Source organism: Orbilia oligospora (assembly GCF_000225545.1).
Source record: "Orbilia oligospora ATCC 24927 unplaced genomic scaffold scaffold00193, whole genome shotgun sequence".
Lineage (NCBI taxonomy): Eukaryota > Fungi > Ascomycota > Orbiliomycetes > Orbiliales > Orbiliaceae > Orbilia > Orbilia oligospora.
This window is the reverse complement of record NW_011645750.1, coordinates 269,834-284,527: the sequence shown is the minus strand read 5'-3', so window position 1 is coordinate 284,527 and position 14,694 is coordinate 269,834. Positions and strand designations below refer to the sequence as shown.

Below are 14,694 nucleotides of genomic sequence, written 5' to 3'. Positions count from 1 at the left end.
AGAATACACAAAAGACAGTGTGAGGGATGCCGTTTGATTTTAATTGTTATTTATTTTTTTTGGTCTTTTCTAGGCGGTTTTGAAAAGCAGTATCGCGACGTGGCCGAGGTAGAAATAGATAAAATGCTTGGTTTCTACACGGGTATTATCATCAGTCTTCTATATCCACGGCTTGGCGATGAGGGGAGGGAGAAATTAAAGCGAAAAGCAAGTACTAGGTATATATAAGCATGCATACCATGAGTAACGAAGCTGCCAAAGTTCCTGCCCACAATGCAATGCCAGGTCGACCCGAATCGGTTGTCAAACTATTCCCATGCAGAAAATCGCGTCAGTCACGTTTTGGCCCAGTAGGATTCATAGCCGCGGCTGATATATGCCCCAAGGAATACACCACATACCTCTTTCTTGATATGTTGTGCGATGTCCTGCAGAAGATTAATTGGAAATCCTGTTAGCCACCTCAGACTAGCCAAGCGCTTGTGCTCCGCGGACAAATGCCACTGGAGCTTTGCCCCATTTTCACTATTCCCTATGGTTCATACCTTCTCAATGTTCCACTTCTCCATAGCTTCCTGTGCTATAAAAAATCAGTCAGTTTCGCCCAACAAAAAGTACCATGACCACCCCAGAAAGAAAGAAAAGAGAAAGAAGAAAAAACATCAAATTGCAACAACTTACCAACTTTAATGGCATCCTCTTGCATAGGCTCGGCCTGAAAGGAATTAACAACGGCACGGTTAGAGGTTGAGAGGCTCTATCGAAGGAGTAGGAGAGCAATAGGTGGAGGGTGGGAAGCCTGGTCTCACCATGTCGGCCGACTTGACCACGGCTATAGAACGGGAAAAAAAACAAACAGTCAGCACGTCGGTTCACTTAACACGATATATGCATCAAAACCATCGTGTATCCTCGGTAATAGGAGTCCTCAACATACCCTTCATCTCGGAACTAGTGCTGTCGTTGTTGACCATTGTTTCGAAGGTTCGTGTTGGGGTATCCGAAGAGATGCTAATTGATATGGCTATGGGTATCGGAAGGCTTCGTCAGTCGGGTGTTATAGCTCGCAAAGATATCGTCGAGCGAAGGAGAAACAAGCCAAGAGATAGGAGGGAAGGAACAGAAGCTCGATGGAGCTTACCAGAGATATGAACGATGGATACTTTCCGTAGAGAGATGTGAAAACGAGATGGGTTCTTCGATGGGGAGGAGATAAAGACTTAAGTAAGTAAGTCTAAGAGGTAAAGTGAGAGCAGCAAGTGGTCAGGATGAAATTGGAGGGAGACAGTGTAACATGTGTCTGTCTGTGGTCTCAGGCCGGAGCAAGCATGGAACATTCTTGGGAGCGCGAAATTCCATGCTGTGCCAAGACTCAAGACGTGCCCAAGCCTCGGCGCCGTGTTGCCCACCCTGGGCAGTGACCTTGGGCACGGGAGGGGCTCCTCCGGGCTCTGGGGCAGCCAACCTACCTTCCCCGTTGTCATGTCCTGTCCCCGTAGCCGCCAAGACTCCACCATAAAGCCTGTCGCAAAAAAAATTTTCCTCTTCGTCTTCCTTCTCAACCTCAACCTCAAAAAATATATTCTTCACCATAAAAATGACTACCGAGGAATTCTCTCCTGCTGGCACGTATGGTATCTCTCCTCCTCCTCCCCCTCTCTCCCTTCTTTATTTATTGCATTGTACTGGCAGCAACATCTGCTAACATTTTGAGTGCACAGTCGCCAGCCAGCATCCTCCCGCATTTTCATCAGAAACCTTCCTCCCACCAACTTCACAACTGCCCTTCTGAAATCCCACTTTCAGACCCTCTCCTCCACCACAATCACAGACTGTCGCTATCTCCCTGAGCGCAGAATAGCCTTTATTGGCTATAAGACTCCTGAACAAGCTAATGCCGCTGTCAAGTACTTTGACCGGTCTTACATCAAAACGTCAAGGCTTTCCGTCGAACTAGCCAAGTCTACGAAGGATGACAGTCTTTCTCGCCCGTGGAGTGCGAATACTCCGGGCTCTTCCGCTTACGCGAAGAAGCATAGTTTAGACGAACCTACCGCCAAGGCTAGAAATCTCAAACGGAAACGTGATGAGATTGTTGAGGCCAAGAAGCCTGAAGACACCAAGGGAAATTCCCTTGATGAGAATGACCCGAAGTATAAGGAGTACATGCAACTGATGAAAGGTCGAGCGAATACCAAGATCTGGGAAAACGAGACTGCCATCATCAATGAAGAACAGCCCATAATCGCCCAACCTCCTGAGGATGAGAGCGAAGAAGAGTATGAGGATCTCTCTGGGTTAAGGTTTGAAAAGAAGAAGTCTAAAAAGGACACTTCAGACGCCTTACCTATCCCTGCTCCTAAAGAATCAATACCAGAGTCTACGGAACCTGCCGTCGAAGCGGACCTTGAGGTAGACCCAGAGATCCTCCCAGATGTAGCCGCCCAAACTGGTCTGTCCGATGCAGATTGGTTAAAAGCCATGACCAGCAACAAACTGGAAACAGTCGAGCCCCCGACGAATGAGGAAGCCATTAAAAAAGGCTCCTTAGACGAATGGGGCGGTATAGACAATGACGCAGAAATGGAAGATGCTCCCGAACTCGAAGGGGTTGAAACGGAGGCTCCAAAATCTGAATTTGATCTAGCTGTTGAAAAAATTGAAGAAACAGGTCGCCTCTTCGCCCGGAACCTGTCATATTCAATCACTGAATCCGAACTCGAAGAACTGTTCAGTCCATTTGGAGAACTTGAGGAGGTGAGACATCCCTTTTTATATTTCCACTCACATTCACATCTACATCACATACCCACACGCCCTACACATAATTATCCCCGCAACTACTCTTTATATGATGATATCCTCCTTAGATAGGGACAACTGCGATGTATCAAAAGATACCATCGATGATGATCCCATTCATAGATAGTAAATTAGTCTGATAAAGAATTTTTCCCTCGCCTCATTTCATACACTCATTTTACCCTTTCGCTCTTTGAAACCCCTACTAACAGTCATCATAAAGGTTCATCTCCCCATGGATTCAAAATCACACACTCCAAAAGGGTTTGCTTACGTCCAGTTCGCCTCCCCGTCTTCTGCCATTTCTGCCTTCAAAGCATTAGACACTTCGATCTTCCAAGGTCGTTCCCTCCACATCCTCCCTGGAACCGCCAAACGCACTACGCAGCTAGATTCCTTCACCCTCTCCAAGTTGCCTCTCAAAAAGCAGCGAGAAATCCTGAAAAAGCGGAATGCCTCAAAGTCAGACTTCGAATGGAACTCCCTTTACATGAACATCAATGCCGTAATGTCATCAATGGCAGACCGTCTCGGTGTTTCCAAAGCAGATATTCTAGATCCCACATCTTCAGACGCGGCCGTGAAACAAGCACACGCGGAAACAAGAGTGATACAAGAAACAAAACAATATTTTGAAAAGCACGGTATAAACCTCGCTGCTTTCGCAAAGAAGAAGCGTGGGGATAAAGTTATATTGATCAAAAATTTTGGTTACGGAACGACCGTTGATGAACTTCGTGCTTTATGCAATGAGTTTGGTGAAACGAAAAGGGTTTTGATGCCCCCGACGGGTACTATCGCCATCGTTGAATTTTCAGACGAACCGAGTGGTCGAGCAGCCTTTACCCGTCTTTATGGCAGAAAGCTCAAAGATTCTATGCTTAAAGTCGAAAAGGCGCCTGAAGATCTCTTTACCACACCCGTAGACCCAACGAAACAGACAGAAGTCACACCCACAACCGGTAATATAGCCAAACCTTCAATTAAGGATATAATATCCACAGATGATGCTGAAGCCATACCCGGTGAAACATTTTCCCTATTTGTAAAGAATTTGAGTTTCGCAACTCCACAAGAGAAGCTTAAAGATTTATTCTCGCCACTAGAAGGCTTTTTGGCGGCGAGGATCAAGATGAAACCAGATCCTAAGAATGTAGGGAAGTATCTGAGTATGGGCTACGGGTTTGTGGAGTTCAAATCCAAGGTATTCGCGGACGCTGCAGCAGCGACGACGAATGGCTACTTTTTGGATGGGCATAAGCTTGAAGTCAGAGGGTCACATAAAGGAGACGATGCCGCTGCAGAACGCAAAAAGGCAGATCTTAGAAAAAATGCAGCTAGTACCAAGATTATCATCAAGAATCTTGCCTTCGAGGTTTCTGAGAAGCAGATTAGAAGCTTATTCGGCCAGTACGGAAAACTTAGGAGCGTTAGGGTCCCTAAGAAGTTTAATAGGACTTCTAGGGGTTTTGGGTTTGCACAGTTCGTGAGTGTACGGGAAGCCGAGAATGCTATGGAGGCATTAAGGCATACACATTTACACGGCCGTCCATTAGTGTTAGAGTGGGCTAAGGAGGAGGCAAAGGACGCAGAAGAAGAAATTCAAAGACTCACTAAGAAAGTAGGCAGACAAGTTGAGAGCGTTAAGTTTGCGAAGTTGAGTGGAGCAGCTGGGAGGAAGAAGTTCGATATCGAGGAGATGGCTAGGGAGCAAGCTGGCGCTCAAAGAAGAAGTGGTGGCGACGATGACAATGATGCAGAAGAATAGGACTAGATCACCATGAGATTTGATAGAAATAATCAATTTTTTTAGGATGGAGAAGCTCGACTTTTGATCCCATTGCCGTCCCATACCTTGGAACACTCCACAGCTTTGTTTTCCCTGCTCATGCTAGCTTTTCATTATTATACAAGCGTCTCCAGTCAAAAACCTGATAACCAACTACAACGGATGCACGGGTACAATTCATAAACCTCAAAGTAGAAAGGAACAAAAAAAATCAACTGCACCATGCATCTCTGTCGTATCTTACATTTCGTCCCTTTGCATGATTTTCTTCAGAGCATTAATTCCTAGACATGACCAGATATCCGTCGTACAAATAACATAAAAAAAATATACATACTAGGGTATGTAGCAGAAAAGAAAAACGAATTCCAAAGAGAAGAAAACATCGCTTTCATTAACCTCTTGCAGTCGATAAACCGTGCATGTCGGACAAAAGAGAAATTAAAAAAGTAAAAAAGAAAGGTATTTTCACTGTTCCCAGACAAGAATGCCAATATATAACAATGGGAAAAAGCGCCCGCTTTTGTGAACTGGTTGAAGAAGTAATCCAGCATCAATCGTCAAGAAGAAAAGCCCTGAAACAACGATGGCGGGCTAGGAAGAAGAAAGACAACAGCGAAAGGAAACTAAGAAAATATGCTTTTTCCCGCAAAAAGGTAATCCGGTGTCCAACGAAAGAAAAGTAGAAAAGTAGAAAGTCGAAAAAGAAAAAGAAGGGAATAAGAAAAATAGGGTTTCCCAAAGCTGAACCAAACAAATATTACCATGGCTAGATCACGAGAGGAAGGTGCAGACTTCAACTAAGAAAACAGCTTCTTCAGAGTCGTTTTGCCACGAAGAGATTTCTTAATACGACCATGCATTGATGATAATGAATGGCTAGAAATCCCAAAATCGGCTCCAAAGGTCATTTTGTCGGAAAACGAGGAAGTGTGAGTAATAGGCGAAACAGGGGCAGTCGAACCCGGTGTTGAGGGTTCTGTAGAGCTTGTCGAGTGAGTACTATACCTTTCGGGCGAAAGTCTTTGTAGCAAACTTCGTCGGCGATTTGGCGGTTTAGTCTGGAAAATCCAATTCTCTTTGTCATCTTCTTCCCGAATCCGAGGGACTGTGTTATGCGAACCGGATCGCCCAAAATGCCGGCCGAAGGTCTGCGGTCCTCCAAAGTGATCTGACTTGCTTCTCTTCGGCCTCAGGCTTCCCGAGCGTTTGGGAATAATAAGTCGAGATGGGCGGCCCTTTTGGCCCGATCCTTCGCCGTTCGTAGGCGTATAGCTTCTTTTCCTAGACTGCCAAATCCCCGTGAGAGACAATTTCCTCATCAAGCCCTTCTCCTCGATATAAGAGGTTGACATAGACCTTGTGGACAGGGTGTTCAGCCGCCGTGGAGGATCTTTCTTGGAGACAGGTCCTGATAGTATATCAGTTGAGATGACATGTGAGTATAGATTTTCGAGAGTGTTCCGTTGTTCTGGCCAGAGTCTAGAAACAGCCTCCTCTCTCTTATCCGTCAACAGTCTCTCTAGGTCTGTATTCTTTCGCAAAATCTTTTCTAGAGACTTGTTATAGACCGGTTGTACCAGAGGCTCTGTGGATTCCACCTCCTCTTTATGCCCCAAAGAAAACATCCCTAGTGGCTGAGATTTCGAACGCAGAATCCCAATTTGACTCTTAGCTTGTGAGAATTGTCCCTTCAGATCTATGACCGACGGTTTGTCATCGTTTTCCCTAGCCCGAATATCAACTGGCAGATAGCTGAGATGATTTGTCGGAGAATTGCCATCTGTTGTGATCCTATCGATGCAATTAGATAAACTAGACCTCCAGACCTCAGCGTCTTCAGCTGTTTTCGCCGAGATACGAATTCTATATAGCCGATTTGCTTTTCTGAAATTGATCTTCCAGGAGAACTCAGTGTCCGGCAGAGATCGGTCTATGATTATAAATGATTAGTCCTAATCCGGGCTATTCTATGGTATTGAAGTTTACCTTGGATATCATCCGATTTTAGGGCGGCGAGCGGGACCATGAACAGTGTTGAACAGACAGCCTTCTGCGTCGCAGGATCGACAGTTGGTCTAGCAAGCAAGAGATGGGTCCTATATAGTGAACCGATTGTGTATCGAGCAGTCGGGCCGTCATTGGTAGAATACGCAACCTGCAAAACACCACATAACAAAACCTGCCCGAGATGTCGAAGTATACTTTTTCGGCTGTCGACTGTTACACGGTTCGAAAGGCAATCAATTTCCTGCGTTTTTTACTTAGTAAAAATTCACTGGCACAATTTAGTCGGACTGTGGACGTACCCTAGGCAGGCTGATCATCTCACGCAGAAGCCATGTTTTTTCAAGTTGATCTCTAGCGCCAGATTTATTACATTGGACACTGTTAAGCTCGCCTCCTAAATCCTTGATTGCCTTGATGATTCTTTGGAGGGATTCATTGGCTTCGGGGGCATCGATGGTCGGTGTGACCTCCAAAAGTCGGTTAAGAAGCAGCGGGTATCGACAAATATGATGGATTGGCTATCAATTTTTTTAAAAAAATTTCAGCATTTAAAATCCATTTATAAACAGCAACTAGAGGCCTACCTTAATGATGAGATCCGAAAGAGTCGCAGCCTTCTTGCCAGGGTAATTTCCCTTGTTGCATTCTGCGGAAACCGCGTTGGCCAACATCTCGAATCCCGATTCCCAAGATTTTGACCGAAATGGGGAAGATGGATTGCTATTAATGAGTTCCTGGAGTGTCTCAAAATTTGCACCATATTCGACGTGCGCAAAGAAGAATGCCATCTACAAAGATCAGTCCACACACTTCAAAAGGCTTAGAGGGAGAGCAGGAACCCTACTCTTGACTCGAAGACATCTGCCAAAGATTTAACGAGTGACGGATCGGCCAGATTGTCATAAGATGGTACTAGAACCTCAGATGCGCTGCCATTGGTAAATACGGGCCTCGTGGGTAATGCGATAGATGCTGGTAGCCTAGTGAACAACTCTGATAGGAAGTTTTCCTGATACTCTAGGAGATCGGTCATATTATCGACGATTCTCCGCTTGATTCGTACGTCGGTGGATGGTGCAACGGCGTCCTTTAGGGAAGTAAAAGCCTTATATATAGGTATTTAGTATATCCGGTTTGTATGTAGATTAATATTTATGTTGCTTACCGAAATCATGGTTTTCAGATCCATTATATACTCTTCCTCCGACAAGACAATTTCGGCCAAGATTTTCCATCTTTGCTGCGCTCTTTCAATTGTAGCGATGTCCAGGGTATCATCCAGGGAATCTTCTGTTCTTAGATCTAAATCTAACTGATCGACAGGACCCCGCCCCGAGAAGCCCGCAACACTACCGTAGAATGATAGTGACATTCTAGATGCGGTGGCAGTGCCAACTCTTTGCAAAAAATTCGTTGAACCAGTGAGTTTTGTGGCGCTTGTCATTGCAGAAGGCGCAATTGAAAGATTTCCATGGACAGAGTTCCTAGCTGTCTGACTTTTGTAGATGTCGTAATGCATATGCGGGAGCTTTGACTTTCCACGAAGACTCTTCATCCACCGCAGCATGACACCACGTCCATTCCTTCCACGGCCTGAGGAGCAAGACCTGAGAGTATTAAACTTGGGTGTTGGGAGACTGCTGAATTGTAGATCGCCACTATCCTCTGTAGAGAAGGACAGTCTCCGAATGGATTCTGGTGCATCGACGAAGTTGTCCCCATCCTGTGACACAAGAATCTGAGGTGCAGGCTGGTCTCCGATGATGCTGTCAACCGGTGTAACCGGATCCATTGCTGTCATCATGGACTCGCAGTCACTTTGGAGAACAAAGTCCCTGGTATCGAGGATCAGATGTTCCGACGACTCCCCCATGGTGGCTGATGACGACGACGAAGATATATGTTTAACCATATGGATTCAGACTCCGGCCCGAATAAGTACTCAAAAAAAAGAAACCTGCCAACTGAGTAGCTATGGTCGAAGAAGCTGAAATCCGGGACTAACGATAACGATTCAAGGCCGGCATGAGGTAAAGAATATCGAGTGGAATGGTGAACAAGTAGATAGTATTTAAATTATTGGCGAAGCGGGTGTTTCATCAATGCAATTGGCGAAGGGATATGGACCCTTCTCGAGGAGAAGGATATGAGAGCGAGAGGAAGAGTTAAAAAAAAAGAGGAATGGAAATATTTGGTCCCTATGCGTTCGTGGCCGTAATGTTTTGGGAATCCGAGTGTTTTTCTGGAACTGAATCTGTGGTGTTTGAGCTGCAGCATGCACATATCAGATCGGATATCACGTCTGTATGTACGGCCAACCAAGCAGTGGCGCCTAGACACAGGCTAGCAGCCACAACCAAGAGCCCTCCTCTGTTGTAGATGGTATAGGAGGTATCCAGCGTATAACTCCCTCTCCTTGGTAACAAGAGTGCCGTAACAGTCCTATATGCTACCACTGCCACCTATACATATATCCCTTTGATCATGCGGCCAGTGGGTCTGTCTATAATATAAGTACTTAGGTAGTGTAAGAGGCAGTTTGGGAAATATATAATTGAATAGTTAAGTGGGTAGGGAAAGTATAAGGCTGTCAATAACAATAGTAGCAGAATAAAGGAAAGGAAAGGGCACAATACATATGTATGATGGCGATGATTATGATTATGGAGGAAGCTTAAGTCAGAAAGGGAGAGGGGGGAGTGGGGGATTGTTACATACCCTGCAGCATCCAGCATCCAGCATCCAGCATCCAGCATCCAGGACCCAGGACCCAGGATTCAGAATTTACTGTATGCAACCAAATCGAACTTGCAGAAGTGATTGATTTTTACTGTTTATCACAATCCCAATGCGAACCGAGTGAAATGAAGATGGCGGTGAACGGAGGTGAGGACTTCATTCCTTCGAAAACAAAAAAAAAGAGGTCCACAATTGATTCGGCGAGTAAGAGGCGTGATAAGTACCAGTCTTGTATTTCTTATCGGGTCGACTGACTGCTTTTTGAAGAGCGCCAGGCAGGCGTAATTTTCTCTCTCTTCTGAACGCAGGAGCGAAAGAACGTGGCCGTCAACGTCAGTCAGTCAGTTAGTCGGTCTAAGTACCTGTTAGTGTATGTATGTAAATTTAAAATAAGCATGTTACTAACGACTTTAAAGACTTACCTGGTGTCTGTAACGCTTGCATTTGGAAAATCCGGATCCCCCAAATAGACGGGACTGACCAAACTCTAACTGCTCTGGGACCAATTTCTTGAAGATGAATTGCAATTGAAACCGCCCCCAACAATAATAGTACAGCCATCATCACTAAAACACGCGCTAGGGTCGGAGTATACACAGGATATGCAATCGACAATGCAGTGTTCCACCTCAAGGTGGCTGTTAAACTGTTCAATTTCCTTTCGCAACACATTCCTGACACCAAATGACGTCGCCAATGCCACGAACCGGACCAAACAGGACTAGAGTAGAATGGTCAACCAGCCTGCTACCGATCCAAAATAAATACACACGCCACTGTCCATTGACTCGAGCATTCGACTTCTCCCCTTCCGTAGCGTCTGTCTTAAGATAGTGGCAATGAAGCAAAAAGTTTTTTATCGTTGAAGTTGAATTCATTCCGTGATATCGACAACTATGGCTAGTATCCAGTCCTCAGTACTGCGAGATGTTGGAAAATGCGATGGTGTTTGTCGTTTTCGCGTTGCCGACGTTTGGCAGCCACGCATTCATTCATTCATTCATTCACCCATCCATTCGTAAGCTCTCTCTCAGATCTTCCACTCTCGATCTCTCTCTCCTCGAATCCTCCCTCGCGTTCGACCTCTCTCCACCCCCATAACATCGGCCTCTTGGTATACGATATCTGATAATTAGAAGTCGAAAAGGAAGCTTAAGAGAGATACCCACTCAGCTTCATACCACCAAAAAACATAACATAGCATAATATAGCATTACATGTCATGGGCAGACCGATGGAGGCGAACATTCACAATCCTTCCGTTGGCGGCCAGGCTGCAAACACCTCCTCTGCTTCTGCTTCAAACGGCACTTCGTCGCGAGACCGCATTCTAGCTCTCATGAAAAGAAAAGACGCTCTGGAGGCAGAAATAAGTGCTCTCAGCGCTGTTCTAGACACTGTACGGGGGATCCCTTCCTTCCCTTTCCATTTTCATCACAGAATAATTCTGTCGGGTCTCTGGAATGTTACAGCTAATTGATCTTTTCTTTCCCTTTTCCTTCCGGGATTTTTAATATACTCGTCCCAGCATGGAGCCAATATGCAAACGCCTTTGACAACATTTGATGGATATCCAAGGGATGACATCGATGTCGCACAAAGTTAGTTCCCTTTGAACCGTTGGCTTTCCGGGCGAGGGGTTTCTGACTGGAATGTCTTCTGAATTGTCAAAGTTCGAACCACGAGAGCGCGTATAATTCCGCTAGTTAACGATGTGAAGGCCTTGATGATCGAGATTGAGAAAGCTCTTCATGCACACCATGCCGAACCAACTGGGACATCCACCAGCGCGGATTCATCGTCGACTTCGGCTGCACCACCTACAACAGCACCCCAGACAGAGACACCAGTAATCGAAGCGGTATTTGCAGTTGTTGACCAGGTTTCTCCATCGTCACCGGCAGAACAAGCTGGTGTTCAAGTGGGCGACAAGGTAAAGAGGTTTGGATCGGTAGGAGCTTTGAACCATGAAAAACTAGCCAAAGTTGCTGCCGAGGTTCAACAGAATGAAAATGTGAGACCTTCATCCTTCCCCCAGCTGCATGCAGCCTGCAGGCTTGTTGGGAGAGTTTTGAAACTGACGACGACGACTCATGCGTATTACTCAGCGAATCATATCGGTTCTGGTGTGCCGTGCGATTGGCGATGGGGAGCAGGATCTGGAGCTGCAGTTGACACCTCGACGAGATTGGGGTGGTCGAGGGATGCTGGGATGTCACTTGCTTCCATTATAATCGTGCCTCCTTGCCGCCTACCGGTCGCCTCGTTTGGATGCATTGGAACACCTGTTGTTTTTCTTGATCGGACTGGCCTGGCATGACTACTTAACTTAGCATTGATCCCGGCGTTAGTTCATATGTCCTTCGATTCGTCCTTATGGTATACACCGTTTTTTTTTTTTCCTCCTTCCTCACTTGCCTCCCAAAAGGATTAAGTAATGACTAGGAGCCACTATCACCTTCGGAGTAATACTATAAAAATTTACGATTGAACTCGAGGATTTCAAATCAGATGGGACACTACTCATGTGTAAGGATCGTGAACGTAGTCACGGCCAGCCTTGCAATAGTATGGCTATAGTCATGGTGGCCAGTGGGAAAGAAATCAAGCCGAGCAAACGTCTTAGTCAGCAGCCCTGGGCCATGGCCCGGGACTGCCTGGATCCTTCGCGGGGGCCGTTTTTATATGGAAAAATTCCCTCTCTTTCATTCATATAAGATTCTGTTCTCTTCATCGCCCAGAACCACCACCGCCGTCTAATCATCTCCTTCAGTTTCTGAACATCTTCATAATCATCACCGACCTCAAGTAAAATAGACTTTTCTCATCGTAAATGTACGTTCTGCCCTTCTCGTCGCGTGTCTACTCCATCGTTCTTCCCCCGAAATGCTGCCGCTCTCGACTGCGTCAGGGGCAAGGATGGGACCTCCCCGAGCTTCCCAAAGCGAACCTCCAAAATTTTTTAAACTTCTTCTCCTCCAGCAAAATCAACAAACCAAAACCATCTCCCATCCTCTTCACCCCCCCTCTCACCATACACTCCTAGTTTCTTCCTGCCCCAGTTTCTAAACCTCCTACTCCAAAAACAACAGACATATTCACAACTACAATGGCTACCGCCGCTACACCCACCTTCAAACTCGTCCTCGTCGGAGACGGTGGTACCGGCAAGACCACCTTCGTCAAGCGTCACTTGACTGGTGAATTCGAAAAGAAATACATCGCCACCCTTGGTGTCGAAGTCCATCCTCTAGGCAAGTTTCCCCCCAGTTCATCTGGTATCATACCAGGCTTCACATAAAAGCACGCCCACCTCCCGTCTGTCCGACCTCTCTCTCTCTCTCACTCTCACTACCGCTCGAGCACCCACTCGACCCGTGTCACGGTCGCCCGGATGTCCAGCTAGCAAGAGTCAGATCAGCCAGCTCCCCTCGCGACGTCAGATTTTTTTTATTTTTATTTTTTTTAAATTTTTTTCTTCTCGTCTCTCACTCGTTGAGGTGGTGCTCGCTGCTTTTGGTTTGGCAAACCAACACATACACCACCCATATTTACCCCTCCAGTCGCTCTTCGGCCTATGGTGGCCCACCGGCGTGACAAGATTCCTATTCTAACCTCCGAAAAACAACAGGCTTCAGCACAAACTTCGGACAAATCCAGTTCGATGTTTGGGATACTGCCGGTCAGGAGAAATTTGGTGGTCTCCGTGATGGATACTATATCAACGGCCAGTGTGGTATCATTATGTTCGATGTCACCTCCAGAATTACCTACAAGAACGTCCCGAATTGGCACCGTACGTATTTTTACGCTAGCTAGCTAGCACCCCCCCAGATTCCTAACGGAGAGACAAAAGAACTAAGTCAATAACCTTTATCCAGGTGATCTCGTTCGTGTTTGCGAGAACATCCCAATCGTGCTTTGCGGTAACAAAGTCGACGTAAAGGAGAGAAAAGTCAAGGCGAAGACTATCACCTTCCACAGGAAGAAGAATCTTCAAGTATATATACGCATCTACAAAACCAAAAATAATCACCGAGTGTCTAACATCCCGGATTAGTATTACGATATCTCCGCTAAGTCGAACTACAACTTCGAAAAACCATTCTTGTGGCTCGCAAGAAAGCTCTCTGGAGAATCAACCCTCGAGTGTACGGTCCCTTTCATATAGTTCAAAGATATCCGAAAACCCCGCTAACAAAATAAACAGTCATCGCCGAAATCGCCCTTGCCGCACCAGAAGTCTTCATTGGCCAAGAACAGTTGGCAGCAATGAACAAGGAGTTGAAGGATGCTGAGGCCGCCCCTCTCCCAGATGAAGATGATGCGTAAGCAACCCAAATCTTCTCACTAGTATAAATATATATACGCTAACATAAACAAATAGCGACTTGTAAACATCTTCTGTACCCCTGGCGCAAGATAGACGGTGCATTCTTAACCTTCTATCCGTCTTTTTTTCGCCTCCCTGTTTTCCTTGGCTCTCCTTTTAATTTGAGAAGATACTAGAAGAACGAAAAGAAAGAGAAGGAATAAAGAGAACGAAACTTCCACATATGTCAAACGCTTGAAGAATATGGAATCTAGAGAATTGCCCTGTGCATCCTGTTTTTCCCTTTGTCTTTTTTTTTTTTTGCTTGAACTGGGAAGGGAAACTATAAGGAGGCATAGAAAAATGACATAATATTATTTTTTTTTACGATCGAAGGAGAAAAATGGGAAAGAGGAGGTCACTACTGCTCTCTCACAGTTCCCTTTTTTTCTTCATTTTGTGCATTCCCTACTTTTGATACTCAAATAGCTAGTAGACTTCCGCTAGGTTTTTCATACTTGGCCATCCAGGCGTTCACGCCTCCCACATCTTGTCGACCTTTTCGCCTCTCTCTTTCCTTCCTCTTTCTGGACCTTTAAAGATTGAAAGGCAGGGTCGTCGAAGAAGGAAGCGTGAAAAAAAGAAAGAAAAGAAGAAACGGGGAAATCCTATTATGATAACATGAATCTTCTTTCTTCTTCTTCTTCTCCTACTTCTCTCTTGTGGCTTCATTTTTCTTCTTCTCTTTACTTTCTTATTACTCCTGTTTCTTAAGTCCTTTTGTTTTTAATCTAGACCAAGCTTTATGATATCACGATGGTTTCGGCCTGCCGTTTCGATTCGAAATTTAGAGATTATATATATTAGGCTGGATCGATTGGTATCAGCTAGATGTGAGCTTCCGGCCTGCAGTGCTACACTTCACATCATGCGCACGTGCATATGCGCGTGTGTGCGTGCGCCCTATGCATGGGACCTGACTTATGTGCTTCTCGAAATTAATCCCAATTGTAATTCAGTGTACAGAATTCGAACATGTACA

General features: G+C 45.6%; 5 protein-coding genes across 5 annotated transcripts; 3 read left to right on the top strand and 2 right to left on the bottom strand.

The window, feature by feature from the left end:
* Positions 1-69: 69 nt before the first annotated feature.
* On the bottom strand, positions 70-974 carry AOL_s00193g79 (uncharacterized protein; the record flags this gene model as incomplete). Its single annotated transcript, XM_011128690.1, has 7 exons — positions 70-134; positions 239-308; positions 402-428; positions 546-580; positions 682-715; positions 810-832; positions 938-974. 7 exons carry the CDS (start codon positions 972-974, stop codon positions 70-72), a joined length of 291 nt encoding a protein of 96 aa, XP_011126992.1.
* A 623-nt stretch (positions 975-1,597) lies between these two features.
* AOL_s00193g78 (uncharacterized protein) lies at positions 1,598-4,570 on the top strand (the record flags this gene model as incomplete). Its single annotated transcript, XM_011128689.1, has 3 exons — positions 1,598-1,629; positions 1,722-2,757; positions 3,026-4,570. 3 exons carry the CDS (start codon positions 1,598-1,600, stop codon positions 4,568-4,570), a joined length of 2,613 nt encoding a protein of 870 aa, XP_011126991.1.
* Positions 4,571-5,391: 821 nt separating this feature from the next.
* AOL_s00193g77 (uncharacterized protein) lies at positions 5,392-8,474 on the bottom strand (the record flags this gene model as incomplete). The annotated part of the gene is made up of 6 exons (XM_011128688.1): positions 5,392-6,524; positions 6,581-6,842; positions 6,901-7,119; positions 7,186-7,389; positions 7,446-7,706; positions 7,767-8,474. The coding sequence occupies 6 exons, from the start codon at positions 8,472-8,474 to the stop codon at positions 5,392-5,394; spliced, it is 2,787 nt and encodes a 928-aa protein (XP_011126990.1).
* Positions 8,475-10,562: 2,088 nt separating this feature from the next.
* On the top strand, positions 10,563-11,660 carry AOL_s00193g76 (uncharacterized protein; the record flags this gene model as incomplete). The annotated part of the gene is made up of 3 exons (XM_011128687.1): positions 10,563-10,739; positions 10,869-10,941; positions 11,047-11,660. The coding sequence occupies 3 exons, from the start codon at positions 10,563-10,565 to the stop codon at positions 11,658-11,660; spliced, it is 864 nt and encodes a 287-aa protein (XP_011126989.1).
* Positions 11,661-12,449: 789 nt separating this feature from the next.
* AOL_s00193g75 (uncharacterized protein) lies at positions 12,450-13,737 on the top strand (the record flags this gene model as incomplete). Its single annotated transcript, XM_011128686.1, has 6 exons — positions 12,450-12,618; positions 12,972-13,136; positions 13,222-13,340; positions 13,401-13,491; positions 13,551-13,668; positions 13,728-13,737. The coding sequence occupies 6 exons, from the start codon at positions 12,450-12,452 to the stop codon at positions 13,735-13,737; spliced, it is 672 nt and encodes a 223-aa protein (XP_011126988.1).
* Between the last annotated feature and the right edge of the window lie 957 nt (positions 13,738-14,694).